Source organism: Salvelinus fontinalis, chromosome 21 (assembly GCF_029448725.1).
Source record: "Salvelinus fontinalis isolate EN_2023a chromosome 21, ASM2944872v1, whole genome shotgun sequence".
Lineage (NCBI taxonomy): Eukaryota > Metazoa > Chordata > Actinopteri > Salmoniformes > Salmonidae > Salvelinus > Salvelinus fontinalis.
Window position 1 is genome coordinate 5,093,877 of NC_074685.1, and position 18,288 is coordinate 5,112,164.

The 18,288-nt window shown below is 47.2% G+C and overlaps 1 protein-coding gene across 1 annotated transcript in view; it reads right to left on the bottom strand.

The window, feature by feature from the left end:
• The window catches only part of LOC129818068 (sorting nexin-30-like), a 44,148-nt gene extending 36,645 nt beyond the window's left edge, over window positions 1-7,503 (bottom strand). Inside the window, exons 1-2 of the mRNA XM_055873613.1 lie at window positions 7,190-7,503; window positions 425-607 (exon numbers count right to left, since the gene is read on the bottom strand). Of these exons, the coding sequence (XP_055729588.1) occupies window positions 425-607; window positions 7,190-7,330 (324 nt within the window). The 5' untranslated portion in view covers window positions 7,331-7,503. The remainder of the gene's footprint in view (window positions 1-424; window positions 608-7,189) is intronic.
• Between the last annotated feature and the right edge of the window lie 10,785 nt (window positions 7,504-18,288).

The following is an 18,288-nucleotide window of genomic DNA, read 5'->3' on the forward strand; positions in this document are numbered from 1 at the left end:
CTTAGTCACCACGGTGCTGAGAGACAGCGAGCATGTGAGAGGACCCTACCTACCTTAGTCTCCACGGTGATGAGAGACAGCGAGCATGTGAGAGGACCCTACCTACCTTAGTCACCACGGTGATGAGAGACAGCGAGCATGTGAGAGGACCCTACCTACCTTAGTCACCACGGTGATGAGAGACAGCGAGCATGTGAGAGGACCCTACCTACCTTAGTCTCCACGGTGATGAGAGACAGCGAGCATGTGAGAGGACCCTACCTACCTTAGTCACCACGGTGATGAGAGACAGCGAGCATGTGAGAGGACCCTACCTACCTTAGTCACCACGGTGATGAGAGACAGCGAGCATGTGAGAGGACCCTACCTACCTTAGTCTCCACGGTGATGAGAGACAGCGAGCATGTGAGAGGACCCTACCTACCTTAGTCACCACTCTGTAGGTGATGTACGTCTCCATGGTGCTGACGTGTTTCTTCGGGTCGCCGACGGTAACGAAGAGGTCACGTGTTTCTCCATCCAGGTCATCGTCCAACCGGTTCAGGAGGGAAGACGTGGAGGAGGGACTAGATGTCTCCACCAGTGTCCCATTGGGCAGAATTTGGTCCTAGAAGCAGGTAACATGAAGAACAGAAAAACTGCTTTAGTAGGTGAATGTGTCCTAAATACCAGGCAACTGGCAGTCTGCAGCTAATCGCAGGTCACATGACTGGCAGTCTGCAGCTAATCACAGGTCACATGACTGGTACTCTACAGCTAATCACAGATCACATGACTGGCAGTCTGCAGCTAATCGCAGATCACATGACAGGTAGTCTAGAGCTAATCACAGATCACATGACTGGTAGTCTGCAGCTAATAACAGATCACATGACAGGTAGTCTACAGCTAATAACAGATCACATGACAGGTAGTCTACAGCTAATCACAGATCACATGACAGGTAGTCTACAGCTAATCACAGATCACATGACAGGTAGTCTACAGCTAATCACAGATCACATGACAGGTAGTCTACAGCTAATCACAGATCACATGACAGGTAGTCTACAGCTAATCACAGATCACATGACAGGTAGTCTACAGCTAATCACAGATCACATGACAGGTAGTCTACAGCTAATCACAGATCACATGACAGGTAGTCTACAGCTAATCACAGATCACATGACAGGTACTCTACAGCTAATCACAGATCACATGACAGGTACTCTACAGCTAATCACAGATCACATGACTGGTACTCTACAGCTAATCACAGATCACATGACTGGTACTCTACAGCTAATCACAGATCACATGACTGGTACTCTACAGCTAATCACAGATCACATGACTGGTACTCTACAGCTAATCACAGATCACATGACTGGTACTCTACAGCTAGTAACAGATCACATGACTGGTACTCTACAGCTAGTAACAGATCACATGACTGTACTGTGTTAGTTATTGCAACTGTATCAGGACATCAAACCAGGGTTGTAATAGTGGTGGGGAGGAGAGAGAGTTTTGTAATATAAGGCCCTAAAAGACAAGCTCATTTAAAAAGAGCTGCTACTGCTGCTGGAAAATACTGACACAACTTTCCTGGTCGCCTGCCCAGCCAGCTCAGAGAGTTGGGCTTGTTTCATAAAGTGCTCTTTCCTAAACAGACAATAACAGTGTTAGCCAAAGTTAAACACTGATGTTAAAAGACTGACAAATGATACCCAGGGCAAATATAAGCACCCCCCCCCCCCCCCCTCTCCATTTAGGAGTCCGCTCAGGTTCAGAGGTTAAAATGTCAATGGCTCCAAGTTAAATCACAAGACATTCCCGTCTACAGGTAACTGCCAAAATAAAGGAAACACCAACATAGCATGTCTTAATAGGGCGTTTGAGCCCACGAACCGCCAGAACAGCTTCAATGTACTTGACAAGTGTCTGGTACGCTATCAGAAGGACATGCCACCAGAACCCTGCCGGAGACTTGAGTTTGCGTCATCTACGGATCTGTTGGATTCTCTGACATGTCAGAAAATGTCTTGTCGTGTGAGCAGTGCTATAACATGATTGGGCAAGGACTGCTGCCAAAAGCCAATGAGTACTCAGCATTTGAGACCAAAACAATGACGGCTTTGAGGAAAGCAACCACATGCATTGTTTGAACCGAGGTGATGGAGGACAGACTGGTGTATCTGTAGAGAGAACGAGGTGATGGAGACAGACTGGTGTATCTGTAGAGAGAACGAGGTGATGGAGGACAGACTGGTGTATCTGTAGAGAGAACGAGGTGATGGAGACAGACTGGTGGAGCTGTAGAGAGAACGAGGTGATGGAGAGAGACTGGTGGAGCTGTAGAGAGAATTGTTTTTATTCTACAGAGGGAATTGGAGGTAATAGGCAACTTTTTTAAGTTGAAAAGGCAGCTGTGCTCCCTCTAGTCATTTGTGGCTTAATGACATAATCAAACACTGTGCTTAAAGCATCAGACTGTGCTTAAAGCATCAGACTGTGCTTAAAGCATCAGACTGTGCTTAAAGCATCAGACTGTGCTTAAAGCAGTGCATATAGCAGATTATTTTTTTTTAAACACATAGGATGGTGTCAATATATGGAAAAATACACTTTTTAAAATGTTGTCTAATTGGTCGAAATAACAGAACATTTGGTCGACCAACCATATTTTTGTAGTGGACAGCCCTAATGTGCAGAAACATCATCATTCGCATGACAAGATGTTAATTGTTTAATTAACTCAAGAACCACACCTGTGTGGAAGCACCTGCTTTCAATATAGTCAGTATCCTTCATTAACTCAAGATTAAAAACCGAGCCCCGTGGGCCTTGGTCAAAACACAGCCCCGTGGGCCTTGGTCAAAGCAGAGCCCCGTGGGCCTTGGTCAAAACCGAGCCCCGCGGGCCTTGGTCAAAACAGAGCCCCGTGGGCCTTGGTCAAAACAGAGACCCGTGGGCCTTGGTCAAAACAGAGACCCGTGGGCCTTGGTCAAAACAGAGTCCCGTGGGCCTTGGTCAAAACAGAGTCCCGTGGGCCTTGGTCAAAACAGAGTCCCGTGGGCCTTGGTCAAAACAGAGCCCCGTGGGCCTTGGTCAAAACAGAGCATTAAACAGGTAAGAGGAGGCCAGTTGGGATTTAGCCCGTCACTGTGCATTCATTTATATGGGGTACTGTTGCATATTCAGATCATAAAGGAAAGACAGCCTATTGAACTGATGAGCATAGGAAGCAAGCTCCTTATTGTAGCCAAACTATGATGGTAAACTATGATAACACATGAACACATTCTTGAAAGGCTTTCTTTATGTTCAGTCCAGTGATTTATTGGAGAGATGGTTTAAAAACAGCCTAATTCCTCCAGACCTAAGAGGCAGCATTAGTAATACATTACACTGTGGAATGACAGAAATTCTTCAGCCAGGATTATGGGGCGGTTTGCCGGACACGGATTAAGGCCTATCCCTGGACTAAAAAACACACTAAATGGAGAAGCTCTATTGGAAATGCTTTTTAGTCCAGGATAAGTCTCAGCTTCTCCCCCCCAAACCATAAGACTCCTGAACAGCTAATCATAGGGCTATCCAGACCCCTCTTTTACGCTGCTGCTACTCTCTGTTTATTATCTATGCGTAGTCACTTCACCACTACCTACATGTACATATGACCTAAATTACCCCGACTAACCTGTACCCCCGCACATTGACTCTGTACAGGTACACCCTGTATATAGTCTCCACATTGACTCTGTACCGTAACACCCTGTATATAGCCTCCACATTGACTCTGTATCGGTACCCCTGTATAGAGCCTCCACATTGACTCTGTACCGTAACACCCTGTATATAGCCTCCACATTGACTCTGTACCGGTACCCCCTGTATAGAGCCTCCACATTGACTCTGTACCGGTACCCCATGTATATAGCCTCCACATTGACTCTGTACCGTAACACCCTGTATATAGTCTCCACATTGACTCTGTACCGTAACACCCTGTATATAGCCTCCACATTGACTCTGTATCGGTACCCCTGTATAGAGCCTCCACATTGACTCTGTACCGTAACACCCTGTATATAGCCTCCACATTGACTCTCTACCAGTACCCCTGTATAGAGCCTCCACATTGACTCTGTACCGGTACCCCCTGTATATAGCCTCCACATTGACTCTGTACCGTAACACCCTGTATATAGCCTCCACATTGACTCTCTACCAGTACCCCTGTATATAGCCTCCACATTGACTCTGTACCGGTACCCCCTGTATATAGCCTCCACATTGACTCTGTACCGTAACCCCCTGTATATAGCCTCCACATGGACTCTGTACCGGTACCCCCTGTATATAGCCTCCACATTGACTCTGTACCGGTACCCCCTGTATATAGTCTCCACATTGACTCTGTACCGTAACACCCTGTATATAGCCTCCACATTGACTCTGTACCGTAACACCCTGTATATAGCCTCCACATTGACTCTGTACCGTAACACCCTGTATATAGCCTCCACATTGACTCTGTACCGTAACACCCTGTATATAACCTCCACACTGACTCTGTACCGTAACACCCTGTATATAACCTCCACATTGACTCTGTACCGTAACACCCTGTATATAGCCTCCACATTGACTCTGTACCGTAACACCCTGTATATAGCCTCCACATTGACTCTGTACCGGTACCCCCTGTATATAGTCTCCACATTGACTCTGTACCGTAACACCCTGTATATAGCCTCCACATTGACTCTGTACCGGTACCCCCTGTATATAGCCTCCACATTGACTCTGTACCGGTACCCCCTGTATATAGCCTCCACATTCACTCTGTACCGGTACCCCCTGTATATAGCCTCCACATTGACTCTGTACCGTAACACCCTGTATATAGCCTCCACATTGACTCTGTACCGGTACCCCCTGTATATAGCCTCCACATTGACTCTGTACCGTAACACCCTGTATATAGCCTCCACATTGACTCTGTACCGGTACCCCCTGTATATAGCCTCCACATTGACTCTGTACCGGTACCCCCTGTATATAGCCTCCACATTGACTCTGTACCGGTACCCCCTGTATATAGCCTCCACATTGACTCTGTACCGGTACCCCCTGTATATAGCCTCCACATTGACTCTGTACCGGTACCCCCTGTATATAGCCTCCACATTGACTCTGTACCGGTACCCCATGTATATAGCCTCCACATTGACTCTGTACCGGTACCCCCTGTATATAGCCTCCACATTGACTCTGTACCGGTACCCCCTGTATATAGCCTCCACATTGACTCTGTACCGGTACCCCATGTATATAGCCTCCACATTGACTCTGTACCGGTACCCCATGTATATAGCCTCCACATTGACTCTGTACCGGTACCCCCTGTATATAGCCTCCACATTGACTCTGTACCGGTACCCCCTGTATATAGCCTCCACATTGACTCTGTACCGGTACCCCCTGTATATAGCCTCCACATTGACTCTGTACCGGTACCCCCTGTATATAGCCTCCACATTGACTCTGTACCGGTACCCCCTGTATATAGCCTCCACATTGACTCTGTACCGGTACCCCCTGTATATAGCCTCCACATTGACTCTGTACCGGTACCCCCTGTATATAGCCTCCACATTGACTCTGTACCGGTACCCCCTGTATATAGCCTCCACATTGACTCTGTACCGGTACCCCCTGTATATAGCCTCCACATTGACTCTGTACCGGTACCCCCTGTATATAGCCTCCACATTGACTCTGTACAGGTACCCCCTGTAAATAGCCTCCACATTGACTCTGTACCGTAACACCCTGTATATAGCCTCCACATTGACTCTGTACCGGTACCCCCTGTATATAGCCTCCACATTGACTCTGTACTGTAACACCCTGTATATAGCCTCCACATTGACTCTGTACCGGTACCCCCTGTATATAGCCTCCACATTGACTCTGTACAGGTACCCCCTGTATATAGCCTCGCTACTGTTATTTTCCTGCTGCTCTTTAATCATGTTACTTTTATTTTCTATTTAACACTTATTTTAAAGCATTGTTGGTTAAGGGCTTGTAAGTAGTCTACGCCTGTCGTATTTGGCACATGTGACAAATACATTTTTCATTATTATTTCTTTCTTTAGACTGTGTCCAGCAAACTGACGCTATGAGTCATTTAGTGTTCTACTTCTCTTGCCATTTGTAAACAGACTGTATCTCTGAGCAGAATACAGCTTGTCTTGGACATGGCCTCATTTTCACTACACACATTATAATACAACAAGCTATACACAGTAAACAATCCCCATAGAGAGCATAGGTCTGTGGCCAAAACGGCACCCCGTTCCCTACGTAGTTCACTACTTTTTGAGGGCTCTGGTCAAAAGTAGTGCACTATATTGGGAATCAGGTGCCATTTGGCCACAGTCCATGAGAAGGAGATGTCCCTGAGGAAAACACAGTGGCAGTGTTCAGGCTACGCTCCCCATGACTGGCACGGACATGCCACTCTGAAACAACCCACAGTATCACAAAACTAGCTACACTATCTATGGCTGTTTGTTGATGTGTGTTCATGTTTTAAATACCACTGCTTTTCTAGACATCGCATGGTTTTAAAAAGACAACATCTGCTCCGTATCAACCAACAGATTGAACGTTATTCAAACCTGGACCTGGGATTCATTTGTATTAGGCTACGTGTGATATTGTTATCTTGTGTTCTTTACAAACTACTGGTAGAAGGAATCTCCAGCTTGATGATCTTTATCCTGTGATCAGAAAACCTTTGGCTTGGATTCATTTACTAAATGTTATATAGAGTTAAACAAATGTTTTGTTAGGTCTTTTTATTTTTATTTGACTAGTGACAGTCACAACAAGCATCTATAGTTGATGCCATATCGAGAATTCACTGTATGCCTGTAGCTTCAAGTTATCAAATTAAATCAGTCTCCCGACAGCTCTGTCACCAGATCTATTATATGTGTACAGGATAAACTGCTAAAATGTCATATTCGGAAAGATATGTGTGGTTTGGCGTAGCAGATGTGCGTTCAGAAAACAAATCTGGAAACATTTGATAACCAGGTTCGCCGGTTTTTATCCTCAACCCATGTAAGACCAAAGTATCTAAACCACTATCTCTATTTTACCGTATTTATTTATCTATCGATCATACCTTCTCTCCAATGCTGCTGGTGAGGTTTCTGACATCTGGACTGGGTGTGAGAACTGCCTCCTCGGCTCCGAGCGGATGGCACATCTCCTGAATGGGTTTTTGCCCCGACGATGCCAGCGGTTTAGGAGTGCCAGCACTCATTGTGTAAGCGAGGGGAAACCGCGAACGGATTTTCCGGAAAATGTCTTAGTTTCTTGGCCTGGAATTATGGTTTGTTTTGTGATTATTTCCAATCCCGTGTATCAAATGCTGAACCCGCTGGCTGCAATCACACAACTGTCAGGTGACTCACACCGCGCAGTCTCGGAAGTACAATAACAGTACCGGAAGTAATACAAACGCTTGATCCAGGGGGCGCGTTCGAGGGGATCACTTTTGTCAATTCGGGTAACAATCGTTAGTCACATCATTTCAAAGTGTGTTGCATTATTGGGATAAAATTGTCCCACTTGCACCTGCATGTCCACTGCATGAACAATACAACCAGAAGGGGCGGCAGGTAGCCTAGTGGTTAGAGGGGGGCAGCAGGTAGCCTAGTGGTTAGAGGGGGGCGGCAGGTAGCCTAGTGGTTAGAGGGGGGCAGCAGGTAGCCTAGTGGTTAGAGGGGGGCGGCAGGTAGCCTAGTGGTTAGAGGGGGGCAGCAGGTAGCCTAGTGATTAGAGGGGGGCGGCAGGTAGCCTAGTGGTTGGAGGGGGGCGGCAGGTAGCCTAGTGGTTAGAGGGGGGCGGCAGGTAGCCTAGTGGTTAGAGCGTTGGGCCTATAACTGGAAGGTTGATACACTGCTCAAAAAAATAAAGGGAACACTTAAACAACACAATGTAACTCCAAGTCAATCACACTTCTATGAAATCAAACTGTCCACTTAGGAAGCAACACTGATTGACAATAAATTTCACATGCTGTTGTGCAAATGGAATAGACAAAAGGTGGAAATTATAGGCAATTAGCAAGACACCCCCCAAAACAGGAGTGATTCTGCAGGTGGTGACCACAGACCACTTCTCAGTTCCTATGCTTCCTGGCTGATGTTTTGGTCACTTTTGAATGCTGGCGGTGCTCTCACTCTAGTGGTAGCATGAGACGGAGTCTACAACCCACACAAGTGGCTCAGGTAGTGCAGTTCATCCAGGATGGCACATCAATGCGAACTGGGGCAAAAAGGTTTGCTGTGTCTGTCAGAGTAGTGTCCAGAGAATGCAGACGCTACCAGGAGACAGGCCAGTACATCTGGAGACGTGGAGGAGGCCGTAGGAGGGCAACAACCCAGCAGCAGGACCGCTACCTCCGCCTTAGTGCAAGGAGGTGCACTGCCAGAGCCCTGCAAAATGACCTCCAGCAGATCACAAATGTGCATGTGTAAGCATATGGTCTCACAAGGGGTCTGAGGATCTCATCTCGGTACCTAATGGCAGTCAGGCTACCTCTGGCGAGCACATGGAGGGCTGTGCGGCCCCACAAAGAAATGCCACCCCACACCATGACTGACCCATCGCCAAACCGGTCATGCTGGAGGATGTTGCAGGCAGCAGAACGTTCTCCACGGCGTCTCCAGACTCTGTCACGTCTGTCACATGTGCTCATGTGCTCAGTGTGAACCTGCTTCCATCTGTGAAGAGCACAGGGCGCCAGTGGCGAATTTGCCAATCTTGGTGTTCTCTGGCAAATGCCAAACGTCCTGCACTGTGTTGGGCTGTAAGCACAACCCCCACCTGTGGACGTCGGGCCCTCATACCACCCTCATGGAGTCTGTTTCTGACCGTTTGAGCAGACACATGCACATTTGTGGCCTGCTGGAGGTCATTTTGCAGGGCTCTGGCAGTGCTCCACCTGCTCCTCCTGCTCAAAGGCGGAGGTAGCGGTCCTGCTGCTGGGTTGTTGCCCTCCTACGGTCTCCTCCACGTCTCCTGATGTACTGGCCTGTCTCCTGGTAGCGCCTGCATGCTCTGGACACTACGCTGACAGACACAGCAAACCTTTTTGCCACAGTTCGCATTGATGTGCCATCCTGGATGAACTGCACTACCTGAGCCACTTGTGTGGGTTGTAGACTCCGTATCATGCTACCACTAGAGTGAGAGCACCGCCAGCATTCAAAAGTGACCAAAACATCAGCCAGGAAGCATAGGAACTGAGAAGTGGTCTGTGGTCACCACCTGCAGAATCACTCCTATTTTGGGGGGTGTCTTGCTAATTGCTTATAATTTCCACCTTTTGTCTATTCCAGTTGCACAACAGCATGTGAAATTTATTGTCAATCAGTGTTGCTTCCTAAGTGGACAGTTTGATTTCACAGAAGTGTGATTGACTTGGAGTTACATTGTGTTGTTTAAGTGTTCCCTTTAATTTTTTGAGCAGTGTATATCAAATCCCCGAGCTGACAAGGTAAAAATCTGTCGTTCTGCTCCTGATCAAGGCAGTTAACCCACTGTTCCTAGGCCGTCATTGAAAATAAGAATTTGTTCTTCATTGACTTGCCTAGTTAAATAAATGTGATCAAAAGTCATGAAGTTTTGACTGCAAATTTTCTGCAGTTGCTCCTCACCAACTGCAACTTGAAGCCATTGCCTGCATTGTGGAAGGCACTAATTGTCAATCAATCATAAGTGTTTTTGTTTGGTTGATGTGAACGGGACCAAAGACATGACTGAAACAGAGAGCAGCTTGCCGGGAAAGAGGTATTCTGGAGAGAGACGTGCATTGTACATCTGGGCCACAATCCCCATATTCTTGGACGTGTCATCCCCGCGGCCTCCTCAATGGATTAGTCCACTGAGACAAGCGCAAATCAGGCAGCTGTCTCTTGTGCCATGAAAAAAATCTTGTTTTCAACATGGACCACTTTTGTCACACACTATTTCATATACAGCACCCAAACAGTAGCTGTGCGTGGGTAAAATCACTAGGGAAGCCAAGCCCCCCCCCTTCCCCCCTCCAAAAAAGCACTATTACAACCTATGTGAAAGGAAAGGGGGATACCTAGTCAGTTGGAAAGGGAAAGGGGGATATCTAGTCAGTTGGAAAGGGGGATACCTAGTCAGTTGTAAAGGGAAAGGGGAATACCTAGTCAGTTGGAAAGGGGGATACCTAGTCAGTTGGAAAGGGAAAGGGGGATACCTAGTCAGTTGGAAAGGGAAAGGGGGATATCTAGTCAGTTGGAAAGGGGGATACCTAGTCAGTTGGAAAGGGAAAGGGGGATACCTAGTCAGTTGGAAAGGGGGATACCTAGTCAGTTGTAAAGGGAAAGGGGAATACCTAGTCAGTTGGAAAGGGAAAGGGGGATACCTAGTCAGTTGGAAAGGGAAAGGGGGATACCTAGTCAGTTGGAAAGGGAAAGGGGGATATCTAGTCAGTTGGAAAGGGAAAGGGGGATATCTAGTCAGTTGGAAAGGGAAAGGGGGATATCTAGTCAGTTGGAAAGGGAAAGGGAGATACCTAGTCAGTTGGAAAGGGAAAGGGGGATACCTAGTCAGTTATAAAGGGAAAGGGGGATACCTAGTCAGTTGGAAAGGGGGATACCTAGTCAGTTGTAAAGGGAAAGGGGGATACCTAGTCAGTTGGAAAGGAGGATACCTAGTCAGTTGGAAAGGGAAAGGGGGATACCTAGTCAGTTGGAAAGGGAAAGGGGGATACCTAGTCAGTTGTAAAGGGAAAGGGGGATACCTAGTCAGTTGGAAAGGGAAAGGGGGATACCTAGTCAGTTGTAAAGGGAAAGGGGGATACCTAGTCAGTTGTAAAGGGAAAGGGGGATACCTAGTCAGTTGGAAAGGGGGATACCTAGTCAGTTGGAAAGGGGGATACCTAGTCAGTTGGAAAGGGAAAGGGGGATACCTAGTCAGTTGTAAAGGGAAAGGGGGATATCTAGTCAGTTGGAAAGGGAAAGGGGGATATCTAGTCAGTTGGAAAGGGAAAGGGGGATATCTAGTCAGTTGGAAAGGGAAAGGGGGATATCTAGTCAGTTGGAAAGGGAAAGGGGGATATCTAGTCAGTTGGAAAGGGAAAGGGGGATATCTAGTCAGTTGTAAAGGGAAAGGGGGATACCTAGTCAGTTGGAAAGGGAAAGGGGGATATCTAATCAGTTGGAAAGGGGGATATCTAGTCAGTTGGAAAGGGAAAGGGGGATACCTAGTCAGTTGGAAAGGGAAAGGGGGATACCTAGTCAGTTGGAAAGGGAAAGGGGGATACCTAGTCAGTTGGAAAGGGAAAGGGGGATATCTAGACAGTTGGAAAGGGAAAGGGGGATATCTAGTCAGTTGGAAAGGGAAAGGGGGATACCTAGTCAGTTGGAAAGGGGGATACCTAGTCAGTTGGAAAGGGAAAGGGGGATACCTAGTCAGTTGTAAAGGGAAAGGGGGATACCTAGTCAGTTGGAAAGGGAAAGGGGGATATCTAATCAGTTGGAAAGGGGGATACCTAGTCAGTTGTAAAGGGAAAGGGGGATACCTAGTCAGTTGTAAAGGGAAAGGGGGATACCTAGTCAGTTGTAAAGGGAAAGGGGGATATCTAGTCAGTTGTAAAGGGAAAGGGGGATACCTAGTCAGTTGGAAAGGGAAAGGGGGATATCTAATCAGTTGGAAAGGGGGATACCTAGTCAGTTGGAAAGGGAAAGGGGGATACCTAGTCAGTTGGAAAGGGAAAGGGGGATATCTAGACAGTTGGAAAGGGAAAGGGGGATACCTAGTCAGTTGTAAAGGGAAAGGGGGATACCTAGTCAGTTGGAAAGGGAAAGGGGGATATCTAGTCAGTTGGAAAGGGAAAGGGGGATACCTAGTCAGTTGGAAAGGGGGATACCTAGTCAGTTGGAAAGGGAAAGGGGGATACCTAGTCAGTTGTAAAGGGAAAGGGGGATACCTAGTCAGTTGGAAAGGGGGGATACCTAGTCAGTTGGAAAGGGGGGATACCTAGTCAGTTGGAAAGGGGGGATACCTAGTCAGTTGTAAAGGGAAAGGGGGATACCTAGTCAGTTGGAAAGGGAAAGGGGGATACCTAGTCAGTTGGAAAGGGAAAGGGGGATACCTAGTCAGTTGGAAAGGGAAAGGGGGATATCTAGTCAGTTGGAAAGGGAAAGGGGGATACCTAGTCAGTTGGAAAGGGGGGATACCTAGTCAGTTGGAAAGGGGGGATACCTAGTCAGTTGGAAAGGGGGGATACCTAGTCAGTTGTAAAGGGAAAGGGGGATACCTAGTCAGTTGGAAAGGGAAAGGGGGATACCTAGTCAGTTGGAAAGGGAAAGGGGGATATCTAGTCAGTTGTAAAGGGAAAGGGGGATACCTAGTCAGTTGGAAAGGGGGATATCTAGTCAGTTGGAAAGGGAAAGGGGGATACCTAGTCAGTTGTAAAGGGAAAGGGGGATACCTAGTCAGTTGGAAAGGGGGATATCTAGTCAGTTGGAAAGGGGGATACCTAGTCAGTTGGAAAGGGGGATACCTAGTCAGTTGGAAAGGGGGATACCTAGTCAGTTGGAAAGGGGGATACCTAGTCAGTTGGAAAGGGGGATACCTAGTCAGTTGGAAAGGGGGATATCTAGTCAGTTTTAAAGGGGGATATCTAGTCAGTTGGAAAGGGGGATACCTAGTCAGTTGGAAAGGGGGATACCTAGTCAGTTGGAAAGGGGGATACCTAGTCAGTTGGAAAGGGGGATACCTAGTCAGTTGGAAAGGGGGATATCTAGTCAGTTGTAAAGGGGGATACCTAGTCAGTTGGAAAGGGGGATACTTAGTCAGTTGGAAAGGGGAAAGGGGGATACCTAGTCAGTGGGAAAGGGGGATACCTAGTCAGTTGGAAAGGGGGATACCTAGTCAGTTGGAAAGGGGGATACCTAGTCAGTTGGAAAGGGGGATACCTAGTCAGTTGGAAAGGGGGATACCTAGTCAGTTGGAAAGGGGGATACCTAGTCAGTTGGAAAGGGGAAAGGGGGATACCTAGTCAGTTGGAAAGGGAAAGGGGGATACCTAGTCAGTTGTAAAGGGAAAGGGGGATACCTAGTCAGTTGGAAAGGGAAAGGGGGATACCTAGTCAGTTGGAAAGGGAAAGGGGGATATCTAGTCAGTTGGAAAGGGAAAGGGGGATATCTAGTCAGTTGGAAAGGGAAAGGGGGATACCTAGTCAGTTGGAAAGGGGGATATCTAGTCAGTTGGAAAGGGAAAGGGGGATATCTAGTCAGTTGGAAAGGGAAAGGGGGATATCTAGTCAGTTGGAAAGGGAAAGGGGGATACCTAGTCAGTTGGAAAGGGAAAGGGGGATATCTAGTCAGTTGGAAAGGGAAAGGGGGATATCTAGTCAGTTGGAAAGGGAAAGGGGGATACCTAGTCAGTTGGAAAGGGAAAGGGGGATATCTAGTCAGTTGGAAAGGGAAAGGGGGATACCTAGTCAGTTGGAAAGGGGGATACCTAGTCAGTTGGAAAGGGAAAGGGGGATATCTAGTCAGTTGGAAAGGGGAAGGGGGATATCTAGTCAGTTGGAAAGGGAAAGGGGGATACCTAGTCAGTTGGAAAGGGGGATACCTAGTCAGTTGGAAAGGGAAAGGGGGATACCTAGTCAGTTGTAAAGGGAAAGGGGGATACCTAGTCAGTTGGAAAGGGGGATACCTAGTCAGTTGTAAAGGGAAAGGGGGATACCTAGTCAGTTGGAAAGGGAAAGGGGGATACCTAGTCAGTTGGAAAGGGAAAGGGGGATACCTAGTCAGTTGGAAAGGGGGATACCTAGTCAGTTGGAAAGGGAAAGGGGGATATCTAGTCAGTTGGAAAGGGAAAGGGGGATACCTAGTCAGTTGGAAAGGGAAAGGGGGATACCTAGTCAGTTGGAAAGGGAAAGGGGGATACCTAGTCAGTTGTAAAGGGAAAGGGGGATACCTAGTCAGTTGGAAAGGGGGATACCTAGTCAGTTGGAAAGGGAAAGGGGGATATCTAGTCAGTTGGAAAGGGAAAGGGGGATACCTAGTCAGTTGGAAAGGGGGATACCTAGTCAGTTGGAAAGGGAAAGGGGGATACCTAGTCAGTTGGAAAGGGAAAGGGGGATATCTAGTCAGTTGGAAAGGGAAAGGGGGATACCTAGTCAGTTGGAAAGGGAAAGGGGGATACCTAGTCAGTTGGAAAGGGGGATACCTAGTCAGTTGGAAAGGGAAAGGGGGATACCTAGTCAGTTGGAAAGGGAAGGGGGATACCTAGTCAGTTGGAAAGGGAAAGGGGGATATCTAGTCAGTTGGAAAGGGAAAGGGGGATACCTAGTCAGTTGGAAAGGGAAAGGGGGATATCTAGTCAGTTGGAAAGGGAAAGGGGGATATCTAGTCAGTTGGAAAGGGAAAGGGGGATACCTAGTCAGTTGGAAAGGGGGATACCTAGTCAGTTGGAAAGGGAAAGGGGGATACCTAGTCAGTTGGAAAGGGAAAGGGGGATACCTAGTCAGTTGGAAAGGGAAGGGGGATACCTAGTCAGTTGGAAAGGGAAAGGGGGATATCTAGTCAGTTGGAAAGGGAAAGGGGGATACCTAGTCAGTTGGAAAGGGAAAGGGGGATATCTAGTCAGTTGGAAAGGGAAAGGGGGATACCTAGTCAGTTGGAAAGGGGGATACCTAGTCAGTTGGAAAGGGAAAGGGGGATACCTAGTCAGTTGGAAAGGGAAAGGGGGATACCTAGTCAGTTGGAAAGGGAAAGGGGGATATCTAGTCAGTTGGAAAGGGAAAGGGGGATACCTAGTCAGTTGGAAAGGGGGATACCTAGTCAGTTGGAAAGGGAAAGGGGGATACCTAGTCAGTTGTAAAGGGAAAGGGGGATACCTAGTCAGTTGGAAAGGGAAAGGGGGATATCTAGTCAGTTGGAAAGGGAAAGGGGGATACCTAGTCAGTTGGAAAGGGGGATACCTAGTCAGTTGGAAAGGGAAAGGGGGATACCTAGTCAGTTGTAAAGGGAAAGGGGGATACCTAGTCAGTTGGAAAGGGAAAGGGGGATACCTAGTCAGTTGGAAAGGGAAAGGGGGATACCTAGTCAGTTGGAAAGGGGGATACCTAGTCAGTTGGAAAGGGAAAGGGGGATACCTAGTCAGTTGGAAAGGGAAAGGGGGATACCTAGTCAGTTGTAAAGGGAAAGGGGGATACCTAGTCAGTTGGAAAGGGAAAGGGGGATACCTAGTCAGTTGGAAAGGGGGATACCTAGTCAGTTGGAAAGGGAAAGGGGGATACCTAGTCAGTTGGAAAGGGAAAGGGGGATATCTAGTCAGTTGGAAAGGGAAAGGGGGAAACCTAGTCAGTTGGAAAGGGAAAGGGGGATACCTAGTCAGTTGTAAAGGGAAAGGGGGATACCTAGTCAGTTGTAAAGGGAAGGGGGATATCTAGTCAGTTGTAAAGGGAAAGGGGGATACCTAGTCAGTTGGAAAGGGAAAGGGGGATACCTAGTCAGTTGGAAAGGGAAAGGGGGATATCTAGTCAGTTGGAAAGGGAGATACCTAGTCAGTTGTAAAGGGGGATATCTAGTCAGTTGGAAAGGGAAAGGGGGATACCTAGTCAGTTGTAAAGGGAAGGGGGATATCTAGTCAGTTGTAAAGGGAAAGGGGGATACCTAGTCAGTTGTAAAGGGAAGGGGGATATCTAGTCAGTTGTAAAGGGAAGGGGGATATCTAGTCAGTTGGAAAGGGAAAGGGGGATACCTAGTCAGTTGGAAAGGGAAAGGGGGATACCTAGTCAGTTGGAAAGGGAAAGGGGGATACCTAGTCAGTTGGAAAGGGAAAGGGGGATACCTAGTCAGTTGGAAAGGGAGATACCTAGTCAGTTGTAAAGGGGGATATCTAGTCAGTTGGAAAGGGAAAGGGGGATACCTAGTCAGTTGTAAAGGGAAGGGGGATATCTAGTCAGTTGTAAAGGGAAAGGGGGGATACCTAGTCAGTTGGAAAGGGGGATACCTAGTCAGTTGTAAAGGGAAGGGGGATATCTAGTCAGTTGTAAAGGGAAAGGGGGATACCTAGTCAGTTGGAAAGGGGGATACCTAGTCAGTTGGAAAGGGGGATACCTAGTCAGTTGGAAAGGGGGATACCTAGTCAGTTGTAAAGGGAAGGGGGATATCTAGTCAGTTGTAAAGGGAAAGGGGGGATACCTAGTCAGTTGTAAAGGGAAGGGGGATATCTAGTCAGTTGTAAAGGGAAAGGGGGATACCTAGTCAGTTGGAAAGGGAAAGGGGGATACCTAGTCAGTTGGAAAGGGAAAGGGGGATATCTAGTCAGTTGGAAAGGGAAAGGGGGATATCTAGACAGTTGTAAAGGGAAAGGGGGATACCTAGTCAGTTGGAAAGGGAAAGGGGGATATCTAGTCAGTTGTAAAGGGAAAGGGGGATACCTAGTCAGTTGTAAAGGGGGATACCTAGTCAGTTGTAAAGGGGGATATCTAGTCAGTTGGAAAGGGGGATACCTAGTCAGTTGGAAAGAGAAAGGGGGATACCTAGTCAGTTGGAAAGGGGAAAGGGGGATACCTAGTCAGTGGGAAAGGGGGATATCTAGTCATTTGTAACGGGAAAGGGGGATACCTAGTCAGTTGAAAAGGGAAAGGGGGAAACCTAGTCAGTTGGAAAGGGAAAGGGGGATATCTAGTCAGTTGGAAAGGGGGATATCTAGTCAGTTGTAAAGGGAAAGGAGGATATCTAGTCAGTTGGAAAGGGGGATATCTAGTCAGTTGTTAAGGGAAAGGGGGATATCTAGTCAGTTGGAAAGGGAAAGGGAGATATCTAGTCAGTTGTAAAGGGAAAGGGAGATATCTAGTCAGTTGGAAAGGGGGATACCTAGTCAGTTGGAAAGGGAAAGGGGGATACCTAGTCAGTTGGAAAGGGAAAGGGGGATATCTAGTCAGTTGGAAAGGGAAAGGGGGATACCTAGTCAGTTGGAAAGGGAAAGGGGGATATCTAGTCAGTTGGAAAGGGAAAGGGGGATACCTAGTCAGTTGTAAAGGGAAAGGAGGATACCTAGTCAGTTGGAAAGGGGAAGTCAAAGTCAGAAGTTTACATATACTTAGGTTGGAGTCATTAAAACTCGTTTTTCAAACACTCCACAAATTTCTTGTTAACAAACTATAGTTTTGGCAAGTCGGTTAGGACATCTACTTTGTGCATGACACAAGTCATTTTTCCAACAATTGTTTACAGACATATTATTTCACTTTTAATTCACTGTATCACAATTCCAGTGGGTCAGAAGTTTACATACACTAAGTTGACTGTGCCTTTAAACAGCTTGGATTCCATAAAATGATGTCATGGCTTTAGAAGCTTCTGATAGGCTAACTGACATAATTTGAGTCAAAAGGAGGTGTACCGGTGGAAAACTCAGTGCCTCTGCTTGACATCATGGGGAAATCAAAAGAAATCAGCCAAGACCTAAGGAAAGAAATATAGACATCCACAAGTCTGGTTCATCCTTGGGAGCAATTTCCAAACTTCTGAAGGTACCAAGTACATCTATACAAACAATAGTACACAAGTATAAACACCATGGGACAACGCAACCGTCATACCACTCAGGAAGGAGACGCATTCTGTCTCCTAGAGATGAACGTACTTTGGTGCGAAAAGTGCAAATCAAACCCGGAACAACAGCAAAGGACCTTGTGAAAATGCTGGAGGAAACAGGTACAAAAGTATCTATATTCACAGTAAAACGAGTCCTATATCGACAGAACCTGAAAGGCCGCTCAGCAAGGAAGAAGCCACTGCTCCAAAACCGCCATAAAAAAGCCAGACTACGGTTTGCAACTGCACATGGGGACAAAGATCGTACCTTTTGGAGAAATGTCCTCTTGTCTGATGAAACAAAAATAGAACTGTTTGGCCATAATGACCATCGTTAAGTTTGGAGGAAAAAGGGGGACGCTTGCAAGCCAAAGAACACCATCCCAACCGTGAAGCACGGGGGTGGCAGCATCATGTTGTGGGGGGGCTTTGCTGCAGGAGGGGCTGGTGCACTTCACAAAATAGATGGCATCATGAGGCAGGAAAATTGATATATTGAAGCAGCAACTCAGAACTGAAAAAGCGTGTGCAAGCAAGGAGGCCTACCAACCTCACTCAGTTCCACCAGCTCCTTCAGGAGGAATGGGCCAAAATTCACCCAACTTATTGTGGAAAGCTT